Source organism: Notamacropus eugenii, chromosome 2 (assembly GCF_028372415.1).
Source record: "Notamacropus eugenii isolate mMacEug1 chromosome 2, mMacEug1.pri_v2, whole genome shotgun sequence".
NCBI lineage: Eukaryota > Metazoa > Chordata > Mammalia > Diprotodontia > Macropodidae > Notamacropus > Notamacropus eugenii.
In genome coordinates, this window is record NC_092873.1 from 319,498,405 (window position 1) to 319,522,286 (window position 23,882).

The window sequence follows — 23,882 nt, forward strand, 5'->3', positions numbered from 1 at the left end:
TATTACTGCCACGTTAATCTTCCTTGTGCATAGCTTTGGTTTTGTCACTTCTATGACAAACCTTCACTGAAAAACTAAAGCCAAGTCCAAACTTTATAGCTTGGTGTACCCATTCAAAAATGGAAATTCTTTTCCTTTCCTTTATCCACTTAACACAGTGTGCCTCTTCATCTGTTTGTATCCATGTTTATTTCATTAGGGAGGAGTATAAATTCATCGAAGGTGATAACCAAGTTGTAATGTCTGTTGAATGAATGAATGTGATAGATTCAGTATATATATATATCTCCTGATATTTGCTTCTCACCCAAGTGAAGATTATTCTCTGCTCTGCTTTATAGATCCTTAGGTCTAACACTGTTTTCTTAGGGTAAATGGTCTGTGCAGTCTCCTTGATCCATGAATAGAACCTGGCTCCATAGATCCTGAAGGATAGTCCTCTGAATCTGATATTGGCCTGAACTTGCCCCATAGGTTCTTAATTACCAGTGCTGGGGCACTTCTCTCTACAAAGTAAGTCAGTAGTTCCACAGAAGGTGCTTGTAGTATTAATGGGAACTGAGAATGGCTGGAGGAGAAATCCCCCACCTCATTCTGGAAGCCCACATTATCCCATTGTGTGAGGGGAAAGCCAGGACTCCCTCATACCCAGGGAAAAACCCAGAAGATGAAATAGAATAGTGTCTAAAGTCTAGTTTCAATTCTCGTCTTTTATAGCAGAACCTTCCTGCAGCCTCAGTTGTCCCCCTCCCCCCACCTCAGCCCCAAAAAAGTCATCATTATAAGTTGAGACATACCAGGCTAACCAGGGCCCAGGCAAAGGCCAGTTATGACTCATATTCTTAGGAAACTAAAGCTCCTAGGCCTGAAGGAGCTGCTGGAAACCGATTGGTGCTTTTACAGGACCCCAAAAAAAAAAAGGCAAAGAGAAAGTTACCATGTTGGTAGAATTAAGAAAAGGCAAAATTCTATGGTATGTGGGTTTTCTAATGAGAACACAAGACAGATAACACAGATGAGGAAGTAATGTCCTTTGTCACAGAATTCTGTCATAACTCAAGCCAGAGGAATCAGGGAAACCCACAATCCACTGACTTAGCTGCCTATGTAAGCATAGCTCTCACCATGAGGAGGCAACTGAGAGGAGGCTTTACTTACAACAAAGGTTTTACTTAGAAAGGCTGAGGCCGAAGAAAGGAAGGTGATGGATTTTACTGGCAATGTTTATAGATCAAGCAGAAGTTGTGGGGGCAGGGTGGGTAGGATGGCAAGTAGGGGAAGGGTAGAATTAAGTTATAAAGTATAGTCTTGGGTTCAAAAGGTTTCTTCCAAGTTATGAAGCACTGCTTCTTTCCTATTCCCTCCTCTCTTCTGGTCTTCCCTCTTCTGAGGAATTTGAGGAAGATAGGAATATGGTGTGGATATAAGCAACAGCTATGGTTGTGGGTGGCTAGAAAGCGAGAAGCAGGTACAGGTGACTTCTTCATATATATTCTCCATATGTGTATAGGCCAGATTGCTTGAATTTATTTTTTCCAGACCAAGGCAGGTTCCAGGAACCACCCGTACTGCCTCAGTTGTTGGAACTGCACTGTAGAATCTGTTGAGTAGCAAAGAGTTTCCGACAGCTAGAGGTATCCCCTGACTTCCCACTCAGGGGGCAGTTCTCTTTATTCTCCAGCCCATTAGATTGTCCTGAGAATTTCTTGAAATAGCAGAGTCGACACACAGAGTGATATTTGTCAGCACCACCAATCACTTCAACCTAGCAACAGGAGACAGCAATGTGATTTCTATTAAGCAGGCTTTCCCTAACACAGGCCATTCCAGGGAGTTAATTAACCCATTAAGCTGGACCCACTTCAGCAGAAAGACTGGGGAAGGGAATGAAAGGAAAAATTACCTCTTTCTCTGCCCCCAGTCTCTTGGTGTAAGCAGCTTCCCGGAAGCACTCCATGCACACTGCTGTCAGTTTGACTACGCTTTCTGCCAGTGGCACCAAGTTCAGAATATTCCCAAATGCCTGTGATCCCCAGAGACACACAATAAATGATAGTAGGTGGATGTCTTAAAGGACAAACAACCCTAAAACCCGACAACATCCTTTGGTCCAAGAACCTGGAACCATGAAAAGTGCTGATCACACTTCATTTCTTAGCGGTATCCCTGTCCTCCCTCTATCTGCTCCTTGAAAAGGCAGGGAAAGGGAAACATTTTCTAGCCTGTAGTAAGCATAATTTGTTCTAATGCAAACAAGAAGGAACTAGGAAGGAGAGATAAAGTTTGTTACAGTGATGGCCTCTAGCTTGGTCTGTTGTATTTTAGTTTAGTTGACAGTTGAGACTGAAAGATGATTCAGTTTAAAAAAAGCCCAAAAAATACCCTGTAGTCATAATGATCAGTTTTGGCTTGGGAGAAGGGATGAAAATAGCGCCCCCCCCCCCAATTTTCTTGGAGAGGTAGGAGACTACGGGTACAGAACACTGCATATACCACCAGGTGTTTATCAGTTAGTTTAGCTGAACTACCTTGTAAAAAGGGAAGGGTAACTGGTTGAGCTGGGGAGTGGGGACGGGGGAACTTTCCAGAAATGATTGATGTGAAAAAAGTAACAATTTTTAAAAGTAAGGAGAAAACTAGACTAGTCTATTTGCATAGATCCTTTACCTAAAGACCACAGCTAGGAATATTACCTTCCTCTGAAAGGTTCCATCCAAGGCAGCTACAATCACAGTCTTCCCAGCATTTGCCATGGTCTCACTGAATTCCACAATATCTGGAAACTAAAAGCACCCCAGGAGAGAAATGGAGAGGTGGTGAACTATCCCAAAGAAGCAAGCTTCCCCAGGTTCTTACTGATGTCTTTGAAGAGCAGAGGAAGAAGAAAAGCCACTTAATACTTCAATTCATGCTCTAGACTAGCCCTAGGGTTGGAAAATCTACAACTTGGACTCCTACCTCTTTTTCCCTCCCAGCCACATGTACACTGTACTAAGTTTTTACATGTTGACTCTTCACAGGCAGTGCAGAAGCTAACTTTTGTTCTTATACCCCAAGCACCAAAGACAGTACAACTTGACTTATCTAGCCTATTTGAGTATTTACTTGATTCAGACCATTTTGCTGACTGCATATTTCTCCCACAGAGAATAGTATATGGTCTCACTGTGGCAGCTTATCTAGCAGGATGATAAACTGTTCATAAATGTATATTATACTTTGTTGATGTTTGTGCCTCACTGCACATGCAGCAAGAAAGCATCTCTTACAAACTGAATTTGGGTAAATAAAATCTAAAGTAAATAATCATTTTTCAGTTTTGTAAATGTAGACTTTGTTGGTTTTACTTAAAGCAAGCCCACCTATACTTGGAAGAAAGGTTTCAGACCATCTGAATCATGGAAGAGGAAATGGAAAAACAATGGAAAGAAGAGATATGGCGTGAGGAATGGGAGGTGATGAGGGGAGGGGGAAAGAGACCTAGGGTGGTTGAAGAGGGAAGGGGGTGAGCGAAGGAAAGAATATTGAGGGTAGGGAAAAAGAAGGAAGTAGGAGAAATAGTCTGGAGAGAGTCTTGTATAGTATAGGTCTTGATTACGGCAGAATCCGAGGACACCATCTTGTGCTACTGCTACTTAACTACTTGTGTGACCTTATGCTTAAGACCTAGCCCTTTGGGGCCTTGATTTCCTTATTTGTAGAGGGAAAGAGATATTGGACTACTAAGTCATTTCTGTGTTAAAGTTTCTTCTAACTCTAAATTCTAGGACTAGAATTGCTCAGTTCCAGTTCATATAAGAGGTTGACGGGAACAATGCAATGCATCCTGTGGTCCCTCATAATTTATGTAAAGTGATTGGTAAAATAAAATATCAGGAATCAATTGTTTTTATTCAGACCTTTGATTCTGATAGTGTTGGAAATATCTGTGAGATGATGTCCTGTTCTAATACAGACAAGCTACTAAGTAGATCCACAACTATTCTGCAATGTATCATCTTAAACTAGATTTGCCCAGGACAATAGTTTAATGACTCCAAGCTCATACAGCCACTGTATGACAGAGTTTGCACTTGAACCCAGGTCTTCCTGATTAACTACACCTGTTTATTCATTAGGTCAAGATGCATCTCTAGCAATTGGTACTTGACTAAATTGTAGCCAGAGTTTGTTGGTTATTCTCCCTTATTGCAACCCATGTAGCTTTATACCCAGGGATGTAATGACCCTGGAAACAGTTACCACCAGAATGAATGAAAGTCTTAAACATCAGTAACTCCATTCCAACAATGTATATTTGTCACTACAAATCACGACTCATTCCTCAGGTCAGAAAAGTAAAGGTACATACATAAGGTCTGGCCATAAAGACCAGAAGGGGCAAGGTTTCAATAGCTACTTTGGGTCTCTAGTACCAAGTGCCTGTGATGGAGATCTCACCCCTTTCCCTTTCTATGACTGGCTGCTTCCTGTTTTCTTTTGATCTCCTGATGCAGAATCCCTTCCTTGAGTTTTATCGTTCTACTTTGGGGATTTTGTATTTACTTCTTGTTAGATCCCTCCCCTCACCATTCCTAGGCTATGGGCTTAGTTCATCTGGCTCTAGATAGTGTACACTTGGTAAGTTCCTTGTTTCTGCTGCATAGCTCTCTAGTGACCTCCTGGATACCACTATCCACAGTCTGCTCCTGGAGTTCCCATTAACCCCTGAAGTACCTGGGTTTCCTGAAGCTACAACATGGGATCATAGGATTTAGGGTTGAAGACCTTAAAGATCATCTAATTAACCCCCTTAGCTTATAGAGGAAGACAATGAAACCTTGAGAGCAAAAGTTGCACATAGGTACTAATTAGATCATCTGGGATTCAACCCATATTCCCAGATGCCAAATCGAAAACTTTGCTTTCTTTTCACAATTATGCCTAAGGTTGAACTTAGCCAGCACCAATTTCCCTACCACTTGATTTCTTTGAGGCCCAAAATCATTTGCATGGCCAGCTACCTAACGAAAAAGAAGTCCAGGTTCAAGTGCAGAGCTTTCATCTGGAGAAAGTGGTAGTTGCTATACAAAGTGTTCCTCCCTTCCTTGCCCATCCATTGGCATTAGACACCAGGGTATCAGTTGTGGGTGCTGAGGAGGGATTGCAAAGGAAACTTTAGGCTATTGTCCATAATTAGGCCAAACTGTATTTAGTAAGAATCGGGTTCTAGGCAGCAATGGGAGCAACAATGGGGGAAGAACTGTTTCAAATCTAGTACAATGCCTGGTACGTAGCGGCTGCTTAATTAATCATCCAGTCAATGCTTGTCGATTAATGAGGAGATACTGCTTAGAGAATTACTTTCATTCCTCCTACTCACTGGGGTGGGGCAGAAGGATGATAAAACATCTTTTTTGGGACCAGGTGATTTTTTGCAATGTGCACAGCTACTAAGGCAACAACCAAGGAAAAATTTAAAGAATTCCTGCTCACTGAAGCCAAGAATGGCCTTTTTAACTAAATCAGGAAGCTAATACTGCTGAATAGCTAAGATTTTAGTAAACAATTCTAAGGAAAGGTTTTCAATTCTCTTTAAAATATTAGGAAATGTTTAGAGTTCTCCTTTCTATAAAGCTTCACCAGGCATTCTCCCCCCCATCTCCTCCTCCCCAACTAATCGAAACTACTGGTTAATCTAGCTTTCCAATTATAAGGGAAAAGTTTGTGGGACAGTAGGAAGGAAGAACCTGGAGTAAACTTACAAACTGTCCCTCATCTATGCCAATGACAGTCACAGCCAGAGCATCCTGGGCCACATCCCGAAGCAAGCAGGCTGGGAGTGCTTCCATAGTGTTCCTGCATGGGGTAGCAATCATGATCTCAGATGAAGCAATAGCCAAAATAGACAAGAGTTAAATGAGATAATCAAGAAAACTACATTTTGTTGAAAGGTACCATAAAAAATGAATTAATATCAATATCACTTGAATTAAAATCAATATATGTGCTGAATGGCATAGCCATTGAAATACTTAAAAGTCAGGTGATTTGCAGAGCAAAGTAGTAAAACTACAGTAGTGAAGGACTTTAACATAACCTTTTGAAACACAGATAAATCTAACCAAAAAAAAACAAGTTAAAAGGACCTAAACAGAATTTTAGAAAAGTTGGATATGATAGATTTTTTGACAATTATTGAATGCAAACAAAAAAAGGAATATACATATTTCTTAGCTGTGCATAGCATCTTTACAAGTAGTGATCCTCTATTAGAACATAAAAATCTTGTAAACAAAAGCAGAAAAATTAAGCACATTTTTTATCAATTACAATATACCAAAATTATATTTAATAACTCAATCAAGAGCCCCTGAAGAAACCATTAAAAATGAACTAGAGACTAAATAATTTAGTGCTAAAGAGTAGATGAGTCACAGAATAAATCATAGAACCAATAGACAATTTAATTAAAGTTAATGACATCAGAACAAATGGGACAACATATTGGATGTAACCACAGTCCTTAAGAGAAAATTTATCTCAAAACATTTTTATCAGTAAAAGAAGGAATAGATTAAAAAAATTAGGGATAAGACAAAAAAAATACTATAGAAAACCATAATATTGCTTAAGGGGAAGAGCTGGGGAGAACTGAAGTCAGGGCTTTTGGCTACTAATGACAACTGATATGGGGCTCTCATTCTCAAAGAAAAACATAGGAATTAGAGGTGAAAGGACGGACACACACACACACACACACACACACACACACACACACACATACACATACACCACGCACACATGCATACATACATATTAAGCAGCAGAAGCAGGACTCAAGCCTGACTCCAAATCTGGTGCTCTTTTCCCTACACATGGCTTCAAAAGTTTGGCCAATGTGCTTTAGGCATTTCTGGAGATGCTGAGTTGGTTTAGCTATTAAATGACTTGCATAAAACTAAGAGAAAATAAGAATTTTCAGAGCATATTGGAAATATGTTTGACAACAGCAAAGCTACTTTGTTTATAAAAGAAAAGATATCGTTAGGAGTATTGGGTTAGACTTTGAAACCATCTCTCTCCCAGCTGAAGCTCTTGCATTTTGGACATCTGTTTAATGTTACATAGAAGTAAATGCTCAGCATTGAGCCTACTTCTTAACCTTCTTTGTGTCGTGGACCCATTTGGCAGTTTGATGAAACCTATAGAACTCTTCTCAAAGTAATACTTTTAGGTCCATAAAATATTTAGAATTACAAAGAAACCAATTATTTTGAAATGAAGTTATCAAAATGTTAAAAAAAAAAAAAAAGGTTCCTAGACCTTTGGTTAAAAACCCCTAGTTCTTAAACAAAGAACTTTCCTAGGGTCGGAATGTCCTGTAAATCACATCTACACTGTGCCAATAACTCACCCTGATGCTGGGATAGAGACATGAAGGAAAAAGAATTCTTACACACACAAAAAGGAAATCTTATGATGGTTAAGGTATCTATTTGTTGCCATTCAGTTTTTACATCCCCAAAATTATTTTTAAAAAATTAATGTAATATAAAACTATTTAGTGACAGATTATAATTCCTATACTGAGGGATCATAGAATGCCTGAGTGAGGGGAGATCCAGTTGGGGAATAGCTGTTTGGTTTTTTTTAAAATTTGTTTGAGCAGTTGAGAGTGGCTGTATGATCTAGGACTAACATTCTAATAGGGAAAGAAGACTCACATGTCCTTCAGAACCTTGTTGTTCATTCTTTCATGACTGAATGTTCCTTCTGTGGCCCTTAGTTTTTCTCATGCATAAAACAAGGGAGTGAGACTAGATCAGGGGTTCTTAATTTTTTGTGTGTAATAGTCTTCTTTGGCAGTCTGGTAAAGCCTCTGGATGGACATCTCTCAGAATGACGTTTTTAAATGGAGTAAGTAAAATGTATGGAATTACAAAGGAAACAAATTATTATTGTTATTGAATTCCAGTCATCAAAATGTTAAAAAACAAATCACTGGTCTCAGGTTAAGAACCCCTGGACTAGATGACCAGTTATATCACAAGCAGTAGCGCACAAGCCTTATATCTAAGGGCAAAATGTCTGTGTGTATTTAGTTTGCCCTTAAAAACACACAAACTCAGTCTTGTTTGCTCACATATTACTTGTTGACTTTTGATCCAGAAGTTGTTTTTTTTTCCCAGATTAGTCCACAAAGAAATAAAGGGAAAGTAGAGAGTAGTGGCAACACTCATATATCTATTCTACTAGATTAAATCAAAGACCTTTACTGCTGTGACTAGTTGAGGCCCTCATATACCTCCCTCTCTTCACTCAACTAGCCACTATTTTAATTCAAGTCCATTCCCTCTAGCCTGGATTCTTGCTACTGTTTCCTGGTGGGTCTCTCGTTTCTAGGCTTTCCCTTCTCCCATTCATCCTCCCCAGAGCTGCTGAATAGATAATCCTAAAGTACAGGTGTGACCACTTTACTCCCTGCTCCACATCCCACTCCTTCCCCAAGAAACTAGTGGCTCTCTCTGGCCTCTACGATACAATGCACATAATCTGTCGGTAGCTTATCTTTCCAGGCATACTACACAAGACTCTCTTTCATGCATTCTGCATTTGAACCAAACTGGTTTTCCTGCTGTTCCTCATACATGGTATTCTCACATATCCCATCCCCTGCTTCCAGGCCTCTGCCCAAAATATCTCCATGCCTGGAATGTACTTTCTACTTTGTTCCCACAGATTAGAATCCCTTTTTCCTTCGAAGCTTAACCTTGGTATCACATCTACCTGGAGGCTTTTTCCTTTCAGCAGCCTGGAGCTCCCTCCAAAATGCCTTGAATATATTTCTATGTGTACAAGCTATCTCTTCCAACACAATGCAGATTCCTAAAGGGCAGAGACTCTTGAGTTTTTTTCCCCCCATTATTTCCAGTAAAGTATATGGGACACAGGAGATACTTAATAAATGCTTGTTGTTTGATTAGAAAAAAAAATCCACAGGATAAATGAATTTGGAGATTTTCCTCCTCTGCTTCTTTTCTGGAAAAGATTAGTTCCTGTATGTGAAAAGGAAAAAAATTTTGATCTGGGTGAAAAAGGGGTAAATTTTGAGAGGAATCCATAAATGAATGGATGGAAAAGAAGACAGATTTTCATGGTGAAAAATTAAATTTAAAAAGATGAAATGGAAGATGATACTTCAGGCTAAAGAGGCTGACTCAGGATAGAGGCCACACCCTACAACTCTGGTCAGCTCCTATAAGGCCTAGGACCCAAGGAGCCACGGTATACTTCTATTTCGTGGCTGTTTTTCTTTCTTCAGGATGAAGACATCCCTGAAGACATCCCCCAAACCCACAAAACTTACAGCAGACTGTGAGGCAAATGCTATCCTCACAAAGTAATGAATGCCATCCAAAAAGGGCAGTGACTCCCAGTGTGCTCAGGGTACCTTCCAGGCTACCTGGAAGCAGGGTGGCTCTGGTGGTCAGAGCCCATTTTCTGAAAATGGCCAGGACCACAAAGAAATAAGTGTTTTATTTGGCCTCATAGATTAGGTGAGAACAAAGAGCCACGTTTGAAGACTGACAGGAAAGTGATGCTTGGGAAACTAGTACAAGAATAAGCTTTATTACAATGAGGCCACAGCAAGCAGACAAAAACAAAGTGCCTCCACACCATCTGGCAAGGCAAGGCCATAAAGGGCCTATCACTCATGAGAGAGATGTTTACAGTGGCAAGATCTCTATGAGAGTACATACTCGTGGGGTCTGAGTAGAAGTTGTATACTTTAAAGACAGACTTGGTTGAGAACAGGTAATCAATGCCAGATATGGGAGGAGGCATTTCTGATCAGATCCAGATGTGATTGGGCAATTCTCTGAGGTTGCTCACTCATGCCAGTTTTGGGTGGGTGGGTAAGTGGTTCTTAATCTGAACCAGAACTTGGGTGAGGGTCTGAATTCATCCATAATTGGGGATTCCAGGAATGGGTGTCAAGGTACAAATATTGTAGTTGGCCTGAAGTCTCATTCAATCAGGAATCTGTCATTTACATGTTTGATATAGGATTAGAATAAGTCAGAACAGCGGAAAAGTTGAGGCTGTCTGTATTGCTTACATATTTATGGTCATTAGAACCCCTTAGCCTAAATGACTCCAGTATTGGAGTCCTATCACTTGTAACTACAACATCAAGTAATAGATTTCAAAAATCACAAGTATTACAGAAGATTGCACTAATGCTTAAATGTATTGAGTCCAATTGCAGGTCTGAGAAGATACTGGCCATTAAGAGATGCAAACAATTTGAACTGAAAGGAGACAAGAAGAAAAGGGCCAAATGCCCATTCTAAGATTCATCTTTGTTTTCATAAAGTAACTAAAATGTTGACACTCTAATATTTATTTTCCTTGGTCTCATATTTTCTTTTTTGGGGGAGAAAACACTTGAGTAAACCAAGCTAGGCTATAACAAGTTTTCCTCACATAGGAAAAGCTAATTAATGGTTGACATTATGGCTAATTAGATAGTGAATCAGATAATACCAAGGTTCATACAGGCGTGTCTAATTAACCTTAAAGTCTTTTATTATTCAGAAAGCCCAGTGAGGATTTTGGGAGGGCCTTGGCTTCTAGTACTATTTTTGAAATCAGATATTGCCTGAAAATGTACTCAGAAACTGAAGTAGGGAAATAGGGATACAAAATAATCAGAAAAGGGACATCTTGGAGTCTAGCCCTAACATATAAGACATAGTCATGTAGCATTTGCAAAATTTCAGTAAATCTATAACTTTCAGGGTTAACCCTACTTCAAAGTATTATCTTAATGAAGTGGCTACTTCCCATAAGTACTTGGGTCAAGTAATCCCAGATGTAGTTATTTTTCCCTGCCTCATGAAAGGGGCCATTCTCTGACTACTTCTTAAATAGGCATAGTCACTGAATGGTGAGTACCTGAATAAACCTTGGCCTAAAGGGGCCAAGGTCTCCCATGGTATCCTGGGCCATCTCCAATCATCCTGATGCATATCTAGGCACTGGATTCAGATGGCTCTGGAGAAGTGAGGCTGGTCACCTTGCGCAGCCCTCCCTCCCTCAAAACAAAGTCAAGTGAAAGTCATATCATCATTTCTCTGATGGCATGGTCTTCTTCGGCGGCAACAACACACACACACACAACTTAATAGTGACTGAAATACCTGGTAGTGTTTCATTAAAAGGACTGCCTGTTAATTGAGAGAATTGATGGTATTGTTTCTGTTGTCATATCCATGCTAAACTATAAGTTCCATAAGGGCAGGAAAAGGTCTTAAATTTTGTATCTTTTCCCAGTGTTCTTCACAAAGGTGGTGCTTAATAAGTGCTTGAAATGAAAAAGTAAAATAAAATGAATGGAAATAGAGTTTTGTCATATAGACTGTCCAATTCTCATAAAGCAGATTTTGTCTGTCTAATGAGGGATGGATGTATATGAAACATGATCATTTTATAACAAAATGAGTTTTATACAGTAGATATTTTTGTTCTTAAAATTTTAAGTGCATGAACTTCCAAAAGCAAATTAAAATAGTACATTAATTTTAATACCCCCTCTCCCTATATACTCCACAACAACAAAAAAAACACAAGCCTTAGGTGAAAAGAATTCCAAAACATTGTCCTCTAATAGTATAAAGTCTTTAATCCTGGAGACATTTATTTGACTGTTCTCTCAAGGGACAAGCAAAACATGGAGGTAAATGCTATATAGCCCAAGCGTCCTTGAACTACCCTTCCTTCCCCACCCCCAAAAATTAAAAAGAAAAGAAAAGAAAAGAAATAGAGACATTCACAGACTCACAACTGGGGAAGCAAGTAAAGTTAGATGCTAGTTAGCCATCCAGCCTTGAATTCAGGGTCATACAGAAGGCACATGAGGACTTAATGAATAGAGAGCTGGACCTGGAAGTTAAAGACCTGAGATCAAATTCTACCTCTAACTCTAGCTGTGTGATCATAGGCAAGGCAAGATTATAAATTACAGAGGGGCAACATGTATAGTACTCATACAGGAAATATAGCCAATGTAGACTTCACCCCAAGGTTACATCCCCTAAGGTAATTGATATTACTGGTTAATGAAATTTAGTCCTCCCCTCTCCCCCAGGCTTAAGAAAATTTGGTTCCTTGATGTCAAAACAAACAAGTAAGAAACAAAACCAATGTCCGGGGACTCTGGCATCCGCATAAGTTAAATCCTATTTCAACCATGTAACTAAGAGATTTTCAAGCCCTAATACATTTATTCCAAATGTATTTGATAAATAAAATATTCTAGCACAATCTGAGAATTCCTTAATTCCTTGTGCCTTGACTTTGACTTTAACATAATGGCAAGATTGTCAAAAGTCAATTATAAAAACACCATTAAAGAATATGGAAATTACCACTGAGCCACTTAGCAACTTATAGGGTTATTTCTCTGATGAAGACTTCACTCTAGCCAGCATGAAATTGGAGGAGGGAACTGACCGGTCATGTGTGGAGAAACTTTTGCCGTATCGAGTATCTTTGGCATACTTGATCACAAGGCACTTGTACTGAGCGATCTGGAATCGCCGGACTCTTCGCATGAGTTCTGTGCTACAAAACCAAAATGGTTCCCCAACACAGGGAGGAAGGGACAACAGTCAGCACCAAATGACCCAAAACACCTAATGTGCACCCCCTCCACCCAGGGGGTTATGAAGTCTAAGCCGGGCACATTGTACAAGACAAAACCCGAGTGAAATAAAACATTAAACTAAGGCATGGAGAGAAGGGTATTTACATCTCAAGATAAGAGAAACACCCCTGAAGAGTGGTTCTCCTTGTCAGTGTTAATCTACTCGTATGGAATGAATTCTCTTCCAAGGAGTGTGCATTCTGTAACATATAGATAAGTGTGAACAAGGTAATGAGAACATCAACAAATTGACTTATCAGGAATATGGCATTTGAGCTAAGTTTTGAAAGAAAAAATGACTCTAAAATGTAAATGTGAGGACTATGCACATTCCAGGTATGGAGCTCAAAGATGAGGAGATGGCAGATGGATTGTTGAGTTTGGGGAACAGCTAGTAAATCCAGTTTAGCTGGAATGTACATCAAAGGAAATAATATGAAGAGTCTGGAAATATAAATTGGAGCCAGATTACATAGGGCTTTAAATACCAGGCTAACCACTTCGTATCTTGCCACATTGGCAATAGTGAATAGCTGATGATTTTTTGAGTTGGATAATGACATGACTAGACCCATCCCTTAGGAAGATAACTTTGGAAGCTATGTGCAAAACAGAATAGAAAAGAGACAAGAAACAGGGAGACCAATTAATAAGCTATTACAAGAGTCTAAATGATGATTACAAGAGGAATGATGAAGGGACTGAATTAAGATGTTGGCAGTGAGTGGAAAAAAGAGGAGGGATGCAGGAGATGTCACGGAGGTAAAACTGACAAGATTTGGTAATTGACTAGATGAGGGAAGGCTGTAAGGGAGAGCTGAGTCAAGGATGAGGGGAAAAAAGTGAGGAGGGTGCAGGAAAAGGGCTTAGAATAAACTCATTCTTAGGAGGGGAAAATATAGGTGCTGATCCAGCAAAGGAGATTTAAAAGGAACCTTGATAGAAGGAAAACCAGGAGAGCCGTGTGTTGGGAGAAAAGCATGCCCAGGAAGGGGGTTAGGGGTAGTCAGAATATAAAAAGCTGCCACGATCAAGTGGGTGAGTGTGAAAAATGGGAAATGGACTGAGAAATAGCCATAAGATTTAACTGTAGGAAATCCAAAGGGAAAGCAGCTTTAGTCCACTGGTAGGATTGGAGGTCAAGAGTTTAAGGGGTTGAGTATTCAGTAAGAAAGCAGAAGCAGTAAAAGGAAGAAAAGTTATGGGATGATAGAGGGAATGAGAGAGTCAAGTGAGGAGTTTCACTTTTTTTTTTTAAGGAAAAATGTTTTTAAAAAAAAAAAATTCTGTGTTCATTGGAAGCTGGGAAGGAATCAGTAGATAAGGAGAGAATAGAAAGATCCAAAGATCCAAAGGAACAAGCTCTTGGGGAAGGGCAAAAATAGGAATGGAAGGCATAAGCAGAGGTATTGGACTTGGAAAAGGGGAAGGTTACTTCCTCAGGCAGCTAGGTGGCACAGTGGATGGAGAGCTGGGCCTAGAGTCATCAGGAAGACTAGAATTCAAAGCCAGCCTCAGACACTTACTAGCTATGTGATCCTGGGTAAGTCCCTTTACCCTGTTTGCCTCAGTTTTCTCATCTGCAAAATGAGCTGGAAAAGGAAATGGAAAAACCACTCTAGTATCTTTGCCAAGAAAATCCCAAATAGGGTCATGAAGAGTCAGACAAGTCTGAACAACCTTAGACTGGAGGAGAGAATAAGGATAATATGTCAGCTTCTCTTTCTGGAGCAAGGCCCAGAGAATTGTAAATTTAGATTTGGAAAAGACCTCAGAGACCATCTAGTCCAGCCCCATTATTTAAAAGATTAGGAAACTGAGGCCTACCCCAGATGAAATGACTTGGTCAAGAGCATGCAGGTCATAAGTAACAGAATTAGAACAGAAAATATTCATCTTGAATTTTCTGGCTATTTCTTTAGTTTCAAGGAAAAAAAAGATGTTCTACATTCCATATAGGAAAGAAAACAAGTTATAGAGAGGAAAAGGAGACTCTAATTGGCAAAGTGAGCTGTCAGAGAGCTTGTCAGGTAGTTGTTCAGATGTCTGTTTCATAAGGCAAGGCAGCATTAAAGCACAAGGCCCCTCCACAGGGGGGGTTACAAGTGGGGGTGAGGATGAGTTTCTGCATCTCCAAGGGTCTCTCTCACATATCTGCTCAGTAAACTCCAGTGACTGGCTCCTGTTACCTCTACATCAAATTTGAACTCCTCTATTCAGCATTTAAAGCCCTTTATAGGTGTTTTCTCCCCCAATTATGTGAACTAGAGAGCAGGGAACACAGGCTATTCTCTTTTGTATCCCTAAGGCTTAGCTCAGTTTTTGGCACATGATAAATTTTTTTTTTGTTCATTTATGAATGAAACAATGTGGCTCCAACTTATCCTTTCCAGGCTTTATTCTCCTCCCTCATTGGCCTGCTCCTCGCACTAGACATTCCAGTCCTTTCCTGCGCACAGGTTATTCCCCAAGCCCGCAATGCACTCCTTCGCGTTTGAGAATGCCCTAGTTTCCTTCAAAGCTCAGCTCAAATGCCACCTCCGACAGGCCTTTCCCATCTCACCAGCCTCTCCCCTCAATTTATCAATTATGTATTTTGCCCACGCAAATACGTGTATACGCGTTGTCTTCCTCTCTGGGGGAGGGGGCAGAGACTGTTTCAGTTTTGTCTTTAGAGCTTAATCGTAAGGGCTGATATTGGGCGACTTCCCCACAGCCTTCTGAAGGCCTCCCTTGGCCGCCTCCCATTCCGCCCCTTCCCTAGTGAGGTTACCTTTTCCCGGAGAACATGGGCCCCAAGATCACCTGCAGAGGAAATAAGAAATGTCATTAGTCCTCCGGCCCTGAGGATAGCACCTTTCAGCCCCACGCCCTCGGCATCCCCGGAGTGCCGCGCCCAGCCCCGGCTGGCCCTGGCCCCTGCACCTGGATCTGCCCCCGGGTCTTGCTGGGGGAGCCGGGCAGCACGGTGGGCAGGTTGACGCAGCTCATCTTGAGTCCAGAGCGCGCAGAGAAGACCCGGGTCAGCTCAGCTGGGCTCGCACAGGACGGTTCCCGCGCAGACTGCCTTTAACGCGGCCTCCGCAGCCAATAGGGAGCTCTCGCGCCCGGCGCCGGGCTAATCCCGGCCGAGTTAGGGGCCGGCGGGAGATTCGACTGAGTCTCGGGCCCCGCCTTCCTCCCCTCCTCCTGCCCCGTTCCCCTCCCCCCACCCCCCGCCGCCGGGGTTGTGGGTCTGGAGGCTGACTGCTGCCTGGCTCGGCGCCGCGGCTGGAGACTGGAGTCTCCGCCCCGCTTCTAGAAGTGTTAAAACCCTGCAGCTCCAGGCCCTCCCCAGCGGGACTGTTCTGGCCATGGCTGCGCCGCAGCCCAGCCCCGGAGACTCGCCCTGGAGGGCGCTGTCCAAGCAGGTAGGGGTGCTGTGCTGAGCGGGCACGGCTGGAGCGGGAGGCCCGGGGAGCCTGGGGTGGAGGGTCTCCGCGAAGCTGCGGAAAGGCGGTGGGCTTTCCGTGCTGTCTCCGCCACCGCCCTGCTAAGATCTGTCCATCAGCCTGGATTCGTGAAGACATAAGAGGTATTTAACACAATCTGTAGACGGCCCCAGCGGCGAGAGAGAGTTCTCTCAGGCTGACCGATGCAAGATGCGAGAAAGGCTGGGCAATGCGGACAGAGCTGAGCTTAACTAGGGATGGCTGCCAAGCTCCTCTTCTGTCTGCAAAAGATCCACTTCACAGCACTGAAGTAGGGAGAGTGGCTTGGCGGGGCTTGGGGCTTAAGGACTGCGGGCTTAATCCATGAAAGCGCTTCTCCGGCCCCCCTTCCCTCGCTCCCCCAAAACTAACATACGCTTGGACGTCCTTGTGGGAGAGAGACCGCTGTCTTGTGCTCTGCCCTGGTCAGATCCCATCTGACCTACTGTACTGAGTTCTGGAGACCGCATTTAGCCCAGAGGACTACCGGACGGTGGAAAGACCGGTATGAAATGCTGGCTAATATCACCCTGCCCTAAGCAGTAAGTAAGATTTAGCCTGAAGGAAACGTTTAGGAAGGACATCCTCACTGTCTGAGTATTTGGAAGGCTGTCCTGTGAAAGAACCACGTAGACAGGCTCCAGAAGGAAGAGCTAGAAGTGTATAGAAGTTTCAGTAATGTAAATCTGTTTAATAAAAAGAAAAAAATCCTAACAATTTGAATTACTTTGTAATAAGTTGCCTCAGGAGTTGGGGAATTCCTGGACCTCAGTCACTGCCATTGTGAAAGAATCTATGCTCAATGTGCTACGTAATATCCTCGATAACTATTTAATTATTACATTATTATTATTTTTGACTAGGATTAATGGGTGGAGGGAATTTATAAAGCGATAAATTTAGGTAAAGAAAACTTTCTAATGTATAGAGCTGTTCAAAAGGGAAATATATTGACCTGGGAAGTGGTGCTTTTTTCCTAGTTTACGGTTTTCTGGCAAAAACTGGTTGATTATTTGTCCAATTTATTAAGAGGAAATGGTTGGGGAAGGAGTGATGCCTTCCTGTATGGGTTGGGTTAGCTGGCTTTTGAGATGCCTTCCAAATCCTCAGAAATCCTGAGCCTCTGTGTCTCGTAGGACCTGGAGAAGCAATATTCCCCCAGCAGATGGTCCCACCGATTGAATGCTGAGGAAGTGATCAAAGCTCATTTTCGAGTGGGAGCAGAGGGTAAGGGCAGCAATCTCTTCTCTACTGACTGTCTTCTATGGGTTAAAAATATATCAGGAAAAGGCTAGATAAGATCGGAGGATCCTGGTTTTCTGAAATTTCACGTATGTGCTAAGACCTATGTCACCTATAAGAGAGCAATAACAGTCTCACCTGAAAAGGTCAGGCAAGTTGTAGAGTTATGTGATCCTTTCTTACCTCTCAAGTTCCACAAGTAACTGCCACCTAAATAACCCCTGCTTAGTGGGGATAGAGGAAATGCAAAATCTATGAACCTTTGCACCTTACCAAAGGCTAATGGAACTCTTCTGAGTAATTCCCAGAGTTTGGTTTTCTGGATTCCCTTGTTGAATGCAGTGTTCCATTGACTGTTTTCTCTTTTATTAATAATTAAACTTAGTTGAGATATGTGTGTGTGTTGGATTGGTGATTTGATGCCTCTGAGAGAATTTCCTCATCCTGTTACAGATCTACAAGGATCTATAATTTACAGTCTTGGATTGCCTAGGGCAGCTTTTCAGGAAGTTAAAAGATTTTCCCTTTGTCACCTAGTGGGTATGAGATAGCCAATACTTGAACTTGTTCAAGTTCTGAACTTACCGGTTGGCTCCACTTAAAATCTTTTATTCTGATAATTTATTGAGACTTTGGTGACACTCATTTAGGTAACTGGAGATATTCTGGGATGTTAAAAAACCAGGGTTAATAATAATTATTATTATTTTTAATCCTGTCAAGATCTCTCTCTCCTTGCACAAAGAACAATGTAATTCTCCATTCTAAAAGTAACCCATTTTGCTTCTTTTCAAAAGTCAGAATGAACAGTTTCCTGATGTTGAGGTTTGACTAATGTAAACAAATAGAGTAGGATATTATATCTGGTTATATCCATGGGCATGGATCTGATTTCCCTTTATTCCCTGTATTGCTGAATACATAGTAGGTGATCAGCAAATGTTTGGTTGCTTATAGGGGGGGAAAGGGAGAAAACTGTGTTTTGAATCCTGTTCTGAAGAGATTCATCATTTCAGAAATTTAGAAAAAATAAGACAAACAGTTTGGCAAAAGATAAACAGTATGGGATGGAACCGGATAGAACATAGGATGCTTTTTTATCTGGAGAGAGGAAGGAAGGAGGGCTCTTCACTACCGAGAGAGATCAGGCAACTGATGCTTTGTGTATTAGTGCTTAGGTACCTGCTTCTCCCTTCTTCATACTCCCAACAGAATCTGGAGATCAGTCAGAGACAGAGGGCAAAATGGAAGGAAGGGGCAAAATGTTATACTTATCTATGTACTTGCACATTTCCCTAGAGGAATTCAAACTCCTTGAGAACAAGAGCTGTTTTTTAAAAAAGTGTATCCCTAACACACTGCCTTACCCACAATAGATATTTAACAGTCATTTGCTAAATTCCAAGTGTTGAAGCAAACACCAAGATCCTTGCCCTTGATGAATTTAAAATCTAGAAAATTAGACCTACAGAAATAATTATGATGTGAAGTAGTATAAATGAATATTTAAAAGGTTTAAGAAAAATTATTAGGAGAGTTCAGAGGAATAGGCCGTATCCTTCTTACTTATGTAAGCACATAGCTTACCTCCACATGGCTTTGCAAAACCTCTTTTATAAACAGTTGTGTAGAATGTTAATTATCTGAGGTGAATCTGTTAAATCAGCTGATCACTGTTGTATACAGGAGTGGGAAAGAAAACCAGGCAAGGTTTTACACAAAAGAGATAATTTAAATTAAGATTGCTTCTGTCTTTGTTTGCCTGGCACAGTCACTTAATTTTGCTCAGTTGTTTCTCAGTCATGTCTGACTCTTCATGACCCCATCTGAGGTTTTCTTGGCAAAGATGCTGGAGTGGTTTGCCATTTCCTTCTCCAGCTCATTTTACAGATGAGGAAACTTCGGCCACAAAGTTAAGTGGCTTGCCCAGGGTCACACAGCTAATAAGTGCCTGAGGCTGGATTTGCACTCAGGCAGATAGGTGAGTCTTCATGACTCCAGACCCAGCACTCTATCCACTTTGGCCACCTAGCTGCCCCACCAGTCACTTAATAAATGTTTGCTAAAGGAAAGCCAGGCCTTGAAGAACAGATAGAATTTGAACAGGTGGAAACAAAGGCAGATATTTCAGGTCTTCAGGCACAAGAAACTTATGAGCAAAACCACTGGAAAATGAGAACATACCATTTCATAGGATCATAGATTTAGAGTTGGAAGATCTAAGGCCGTTCAGACCAGCTCTTTCATTTACAGATGAGAAAACTGAAGCCCAAAGCTATTGAATGACTTGCCCAAAGTCACACAGACAGTAAATGTCTCTATTGCTAAAGTCGGTTGAAGAATGTCTTGGTGATTCCCTGACATACACCATCACTCATAAATGTTTGATTTCAACATTGATGAACTCTGGAATTCCCTTTTCTGATCATAATCTATTGGTTAGAGGCAGGGGGTTATTACAATAGTCTAGATGAGAAGTAACAAGGTCCTGGAGTAGCAGCCACTTGAGTGGAGGGAAAGAGAAGCATATTAGAGGAACTGTGGAAGACTGAATGAAAGAAATCAGTCACATGCTTACTATGTGGCCTCTCCAGATGTTCTTGGTTGTGGATGATATTATGTTGATGGCATCAAGCCCTGAGGCATTGTAGAACTTCTGGAAAAGCCATGTGATCATTGACATGCATTTGAATGGACACACTAGCAATGTTTCTATCTAAGACAGACAATGGACAATGAATATGGGCTGAGTTGAAATGGAGGAAGAAGGAAGGTAGAATTGTTTTTTGGTAAATTACAAAGCACTTTTATTGATATCATCATTATCACTACCATCAATACTTCCTCTAATAGCCAAAGTCCATCTTTTCAGTACCAACATTTTACAAGTGTTGTTATGACAAGAAGACCCAGAACACCACTACATCTGAAGACCTGAAGATAAGCATTACACCGAAGGCATTAGAAAGGTACATGGTGGGTATGAGTAAGAAGCTACATAAAACCAACCAGGAACTATGAGGAACAGGAGTAAAGGATGTCATCAAGGAACATATGACTGAAAGATGATGCTCTGGTCACCCAGTGACAGCAAGAGATAACAGGTAGATGACCAGAGTGCTCCGCTGGTACTATCATGTTATCTGGAAAAAGTAAAGAAGGCCTCTACCAGGTTGGCTGAACAGCCCATGTGGAACTTTTGAGAGGACACAGATAAGAGTCACACAGAATGGTCAGGCATGTGGTCATCCCAAATTGATGAGATCACAAATACATTTGAGTATCCTGAGGGAATTGTTCTTCTACCTTTGAGACTGGCAGAGTTGGTAAAAAAAAAAAAAAAAAGTGAAGCACCAAATTGTGACTCAGCTTCTGACACAAGAGGGTTTTAAAGGTGCACTGTGCCACATTGATTGTGAAGGTTCTTGAAGGATGTGATCTTGGTAATAAACTCATGTCCTCAAGACTACAACTTGGCCAAATTGTTGACAGTGAGAGAACTCATGATAATGAGATGTTGTTAAGTAGAATAGATATCTAGGTGGAGGATATGACCAGAGTAAGGAAATTGATAATTGAATGATTGGATTTTTTCTTTTTTGTGGAGGTGGGAGTGTTTGTTATTGTCTTTTACTATCAAATTGTGATCATTTTATTTGGTCTGTATTTTCCTCTTTTTATTATGTGTTGATTGACTTTATTGATCCTGTACACTAACATGTTTATCATATTTGATTATTTGATTATTATCTCTATGCAAATGACTCCCAAATCTATATAACTAGCCCCAAGATCTCTCTTTTATTACAATCTGAAAGTCAGCTGCCAACTAGATAACTGTTCTGGCATGTCTATAGGCAGCTGAAACTCAACCTGTCTAAAATGGAACTCATTATCAGTGTTTTCTCTTCCAATCTACTCTCCCCTTCCAACTTCTGTAACTTTATAAGAGGACTCCGCAGGCTTTCCAGTCACCCATGTTTGCAATCCTTTGTTCTTCTGTCTCCACCTCCAGGTTCAGTCAGTTGCCATGTCTTGTTGATTTTAGCTGTGTGATGTTAAACAATGAGATCTATTTCTTCCTATGGGTTATTGTAATGCAATGTCTTCCAAATTGATCTCTGTTTCTCAGTTTCCACTTTCCAAACTACCCTTTGCCAATATGTCAAAATAATCTTCCTAAAGCACATGTCTAGGTCCTACCCCTGCTCAAAATACTTGAGTAGCTCCCTATTACCTTTAGGATAAAATATAAACTTAGCTGGTCATTTTATCTTCTTCATGAGGCAAATAAAGAGTTGGCAGAATTGATTTTGTCATGTGAATCAAGGCAATAAGAACTATTGTTTCAACCATCATTTGACCATCTCATATTGCAGGACTCATAATTGTTGTTCATCCTTCATTTTTGAAGAAGACTAGTGACATCATGAGGTGATGTCTTGACTCAAGCATGAATTGGATTTAAGTGAGACAGAGTTGCACAAAGTCATTAGCCTCACTGTCTCTTCCAGAGTCTCCAAAGTCTGATGGCAAGACAAAAATCAAGATGACTGGCAATGGCCTGAGATGCAGTGGATGGCCTTGGCATCTTCAATGTGTGACCAAGCTGTAAGTGCTCCACAGAGCCTGCTTTAGCTACCTCCATGGCCATTGGAATAAATTGTTCTCATCACATGCATGGTGTAGACATCCTGCTAACTCACAGGTTTGAGGCCTCTGAGTTATGCTCAACCTGGGTTAGCCTGCCTGACAAGACTGTTTTACTGGGGTGTGGCTGCTGCACATGCTACAGCTGTTGGAGCCAAATGTGAGTGTTGAGTGACAGATGAATAACAAAAGCAGATGAGCAGCCCTGAAAAGGGTTCAGCAAAACCCTCATACTAGAGGTGCTAGTCTTCCCTGAGCACCCCATATACCCCAGGACTCATAATAAGTATTTTCAAAAAGACTATCACAAACATAATTGTTTATGAACCAACATCATTGAAAGAGGATAAGAAGGTAGAGGGAATTCTGTAAACTGAGTAAGATCTTCCAAATTAAATCAACATTTACCCCAATATAAAGGTATAGATTGCAAAAAAAAAAATTGTAAGAAAGGAAAGAGGTTATTCTCTTATTAACTATACAAAAGCCTCATACGTATATATTAAGAATACTTTGTTAAAGAAGAGAAGTGAAAAGTGTTAGAGAGCATCCCCCCAAATCACCAAAAGTGGAACTGATTATGTATTTTTTTATTATTCTGTCCTAAGAGGCAGGAAAAGACTCATTACCAATGAGAGAGTCATTTCTGAATTAGCTGTCTGTACACAGGCAGATTAACTTGTTAGAACAAAGATAAAAATTAATGTAAAACTAGAAGAAATTAACATAAAAATGAGAAAAAGCGTGCAACTTAAAATTCTAACTTTACCTAGTTATTGACACCAAAAAATGGAAAATGGATGATGAAATGGACATCAGTGCTAATCATAAAAGTCTCCTAGAGAACATTAACAGTGTCAATCAATTGCCATAAGGAGAAGAACAAATCTAGAAATCGTTTCAGTTAGGAGCAGGCTATAAAATAACGTATCAAATTTCTTAGAAAAAGAAACCCAGGCTCAAAAATGACAGGGTAGCAGGAAGAAGTAAAGCTTTGGTCCTCTATCACATCTTTTTCACAAAGATCTAGAAAATGTACTAGACTGATAAAATAACAATTCATTTGGAAAAACAAAAGAGCTAAAATATTAAGGGAAATAATGAAAAGAGGTGGAGACAAAGAGGAACAGCACTTCTGACTTCAATCTGTATCATAAATCAGCAGACGTCAAAACCATCTGGCCTTAGTTAAAAAAAAACAACATAGAGGTAAATCAGTAGAACAAACTAGACAAGAGGGAGTCAGAAACAACGTAACTCAACCCATTGATCAATAAAGTGGAAAACAAATTACCTAGGAAACAAAATTCTATTTTAGAGGTTCCCAAACTTATTTGGCCTACTGTACCTTTTTCAAAAAAAAAAAAATTATTCCATACCCTCTGGAAATCTACTTTCTTTAACCCTTTAATGTTCTTTTTTGATTTGTGTCATTTAAAAATATATGTAAAATATATTTTTTAAAAAATGACATCTTAAATTAATAATTTATTGTAAATTTATGGGATTTTTTCTGCATGGAAATTTTAATGATGCAATATTGCATCATGTAACCATATGGTATTGTAAACAAGTCGTTACACACATATTCCTGCCAATGCATGCTGGACTTCCTGACTATGCATGACATGCTTGCCTGCTGACCCTTGCTTGTTAAGACTTGTCACCGGACTTGACCATTGATTGATTATAACTTGCATTTTGTGTGTTTATTTGGAAAATAATGTAATCACTACAACTTTAACTATTACACAATAGATGAAATGTACAGTTCTTCAAAATTTTCTTTCCTTATGCTTCCCCTATCTTCTTATTTTTATTCAGCACTC

The 23,882-nt window shown here is 40.5% G+C and overlaps 2 protein-coding genes across 5 annotated transcripts in view; one reads left to right on the forward strand and one right to left on the reverse strand.

Annotated features, from left to right (window-relative positions):
• Positions 1-1,149: 1,149 nt before the first annotated feature.
• Positions 1,150-15,821, reverse strand: TK1 (thymidine kinase 1). The gene is made up of 7 exons (XM_072645173.1): positions 15,617-15,821; positions 15,465-15,496; positions 12,499-12,609; positions 5,745-5,838; positions 2,694-2,783; positions 1,904-2,023; positions 1,150-1,765 (listed from the first exon to the last, which is right to left on the reverse strand). Exons 1-7 carry the CDS (start codon positions 15,680-15,682, stop codon positions 1,574-1,576), a joined length of 705 nt encoding a protein of 234 aa, XP_072501274.1. The 5' UTR covers positions 15,683-15,821; the 3' UTR covers positions 1,150-1,573.
• A 23-nt stretch (positions 15,822-15,844) lies between these two features.
• The window catches only part of AFMID (arylformamidase), a 49,122-nt gene continuing 41,084 nt past the window's right edge, over positions 15,845-23,882 (forward strand). The window contains exons 1-2 of one of the 4 annotated variants that reach the window (XM_072645171.1): positions 15,845-16,101; positions 17,298-17,388. In XM_072645171.1, coding sequence (XP_072501272.1) covers positions 16,045-16,101; positions 17,298-17,388 — 148 coding nt within the window. In that variant the 5' untranslated portion in view covers positions 15,845-16,044. The remainder of the gene's footprint in view (positions 16,102-17,297; positions 17,389-23,882) is intronic. The other 3 variants (XM_072645168.1, XM_072645170.1, XM_072645169.1) reach the window with 3 other exon arrangements.

Excerpts from the sequence above, each read along its gene's own strand:
- TK1 (XM_072645173.1), bottom strand. The coding sequence starts at position 15,682 with ATGAGCTGCGTCAACCTGCCCACCGTGCTGCCCGGCTCCCCCAGCAAG. Across the intron at positions 12,610-15,464 it reads CCCATGTTCTCCGGGAAAAG|CACAGAACTCATGCGAAGAG; the intron begins GTAACCTCACTA and ends TTGGTTTTGTAG. Across the intron at positions 5,839-12,498 it reads AGTTTCTCCACACATGACCG|GAACACTATGGAAGCACTCC; the intron begins GTCAGTTCCCTC and ends TACCCCATGCAG.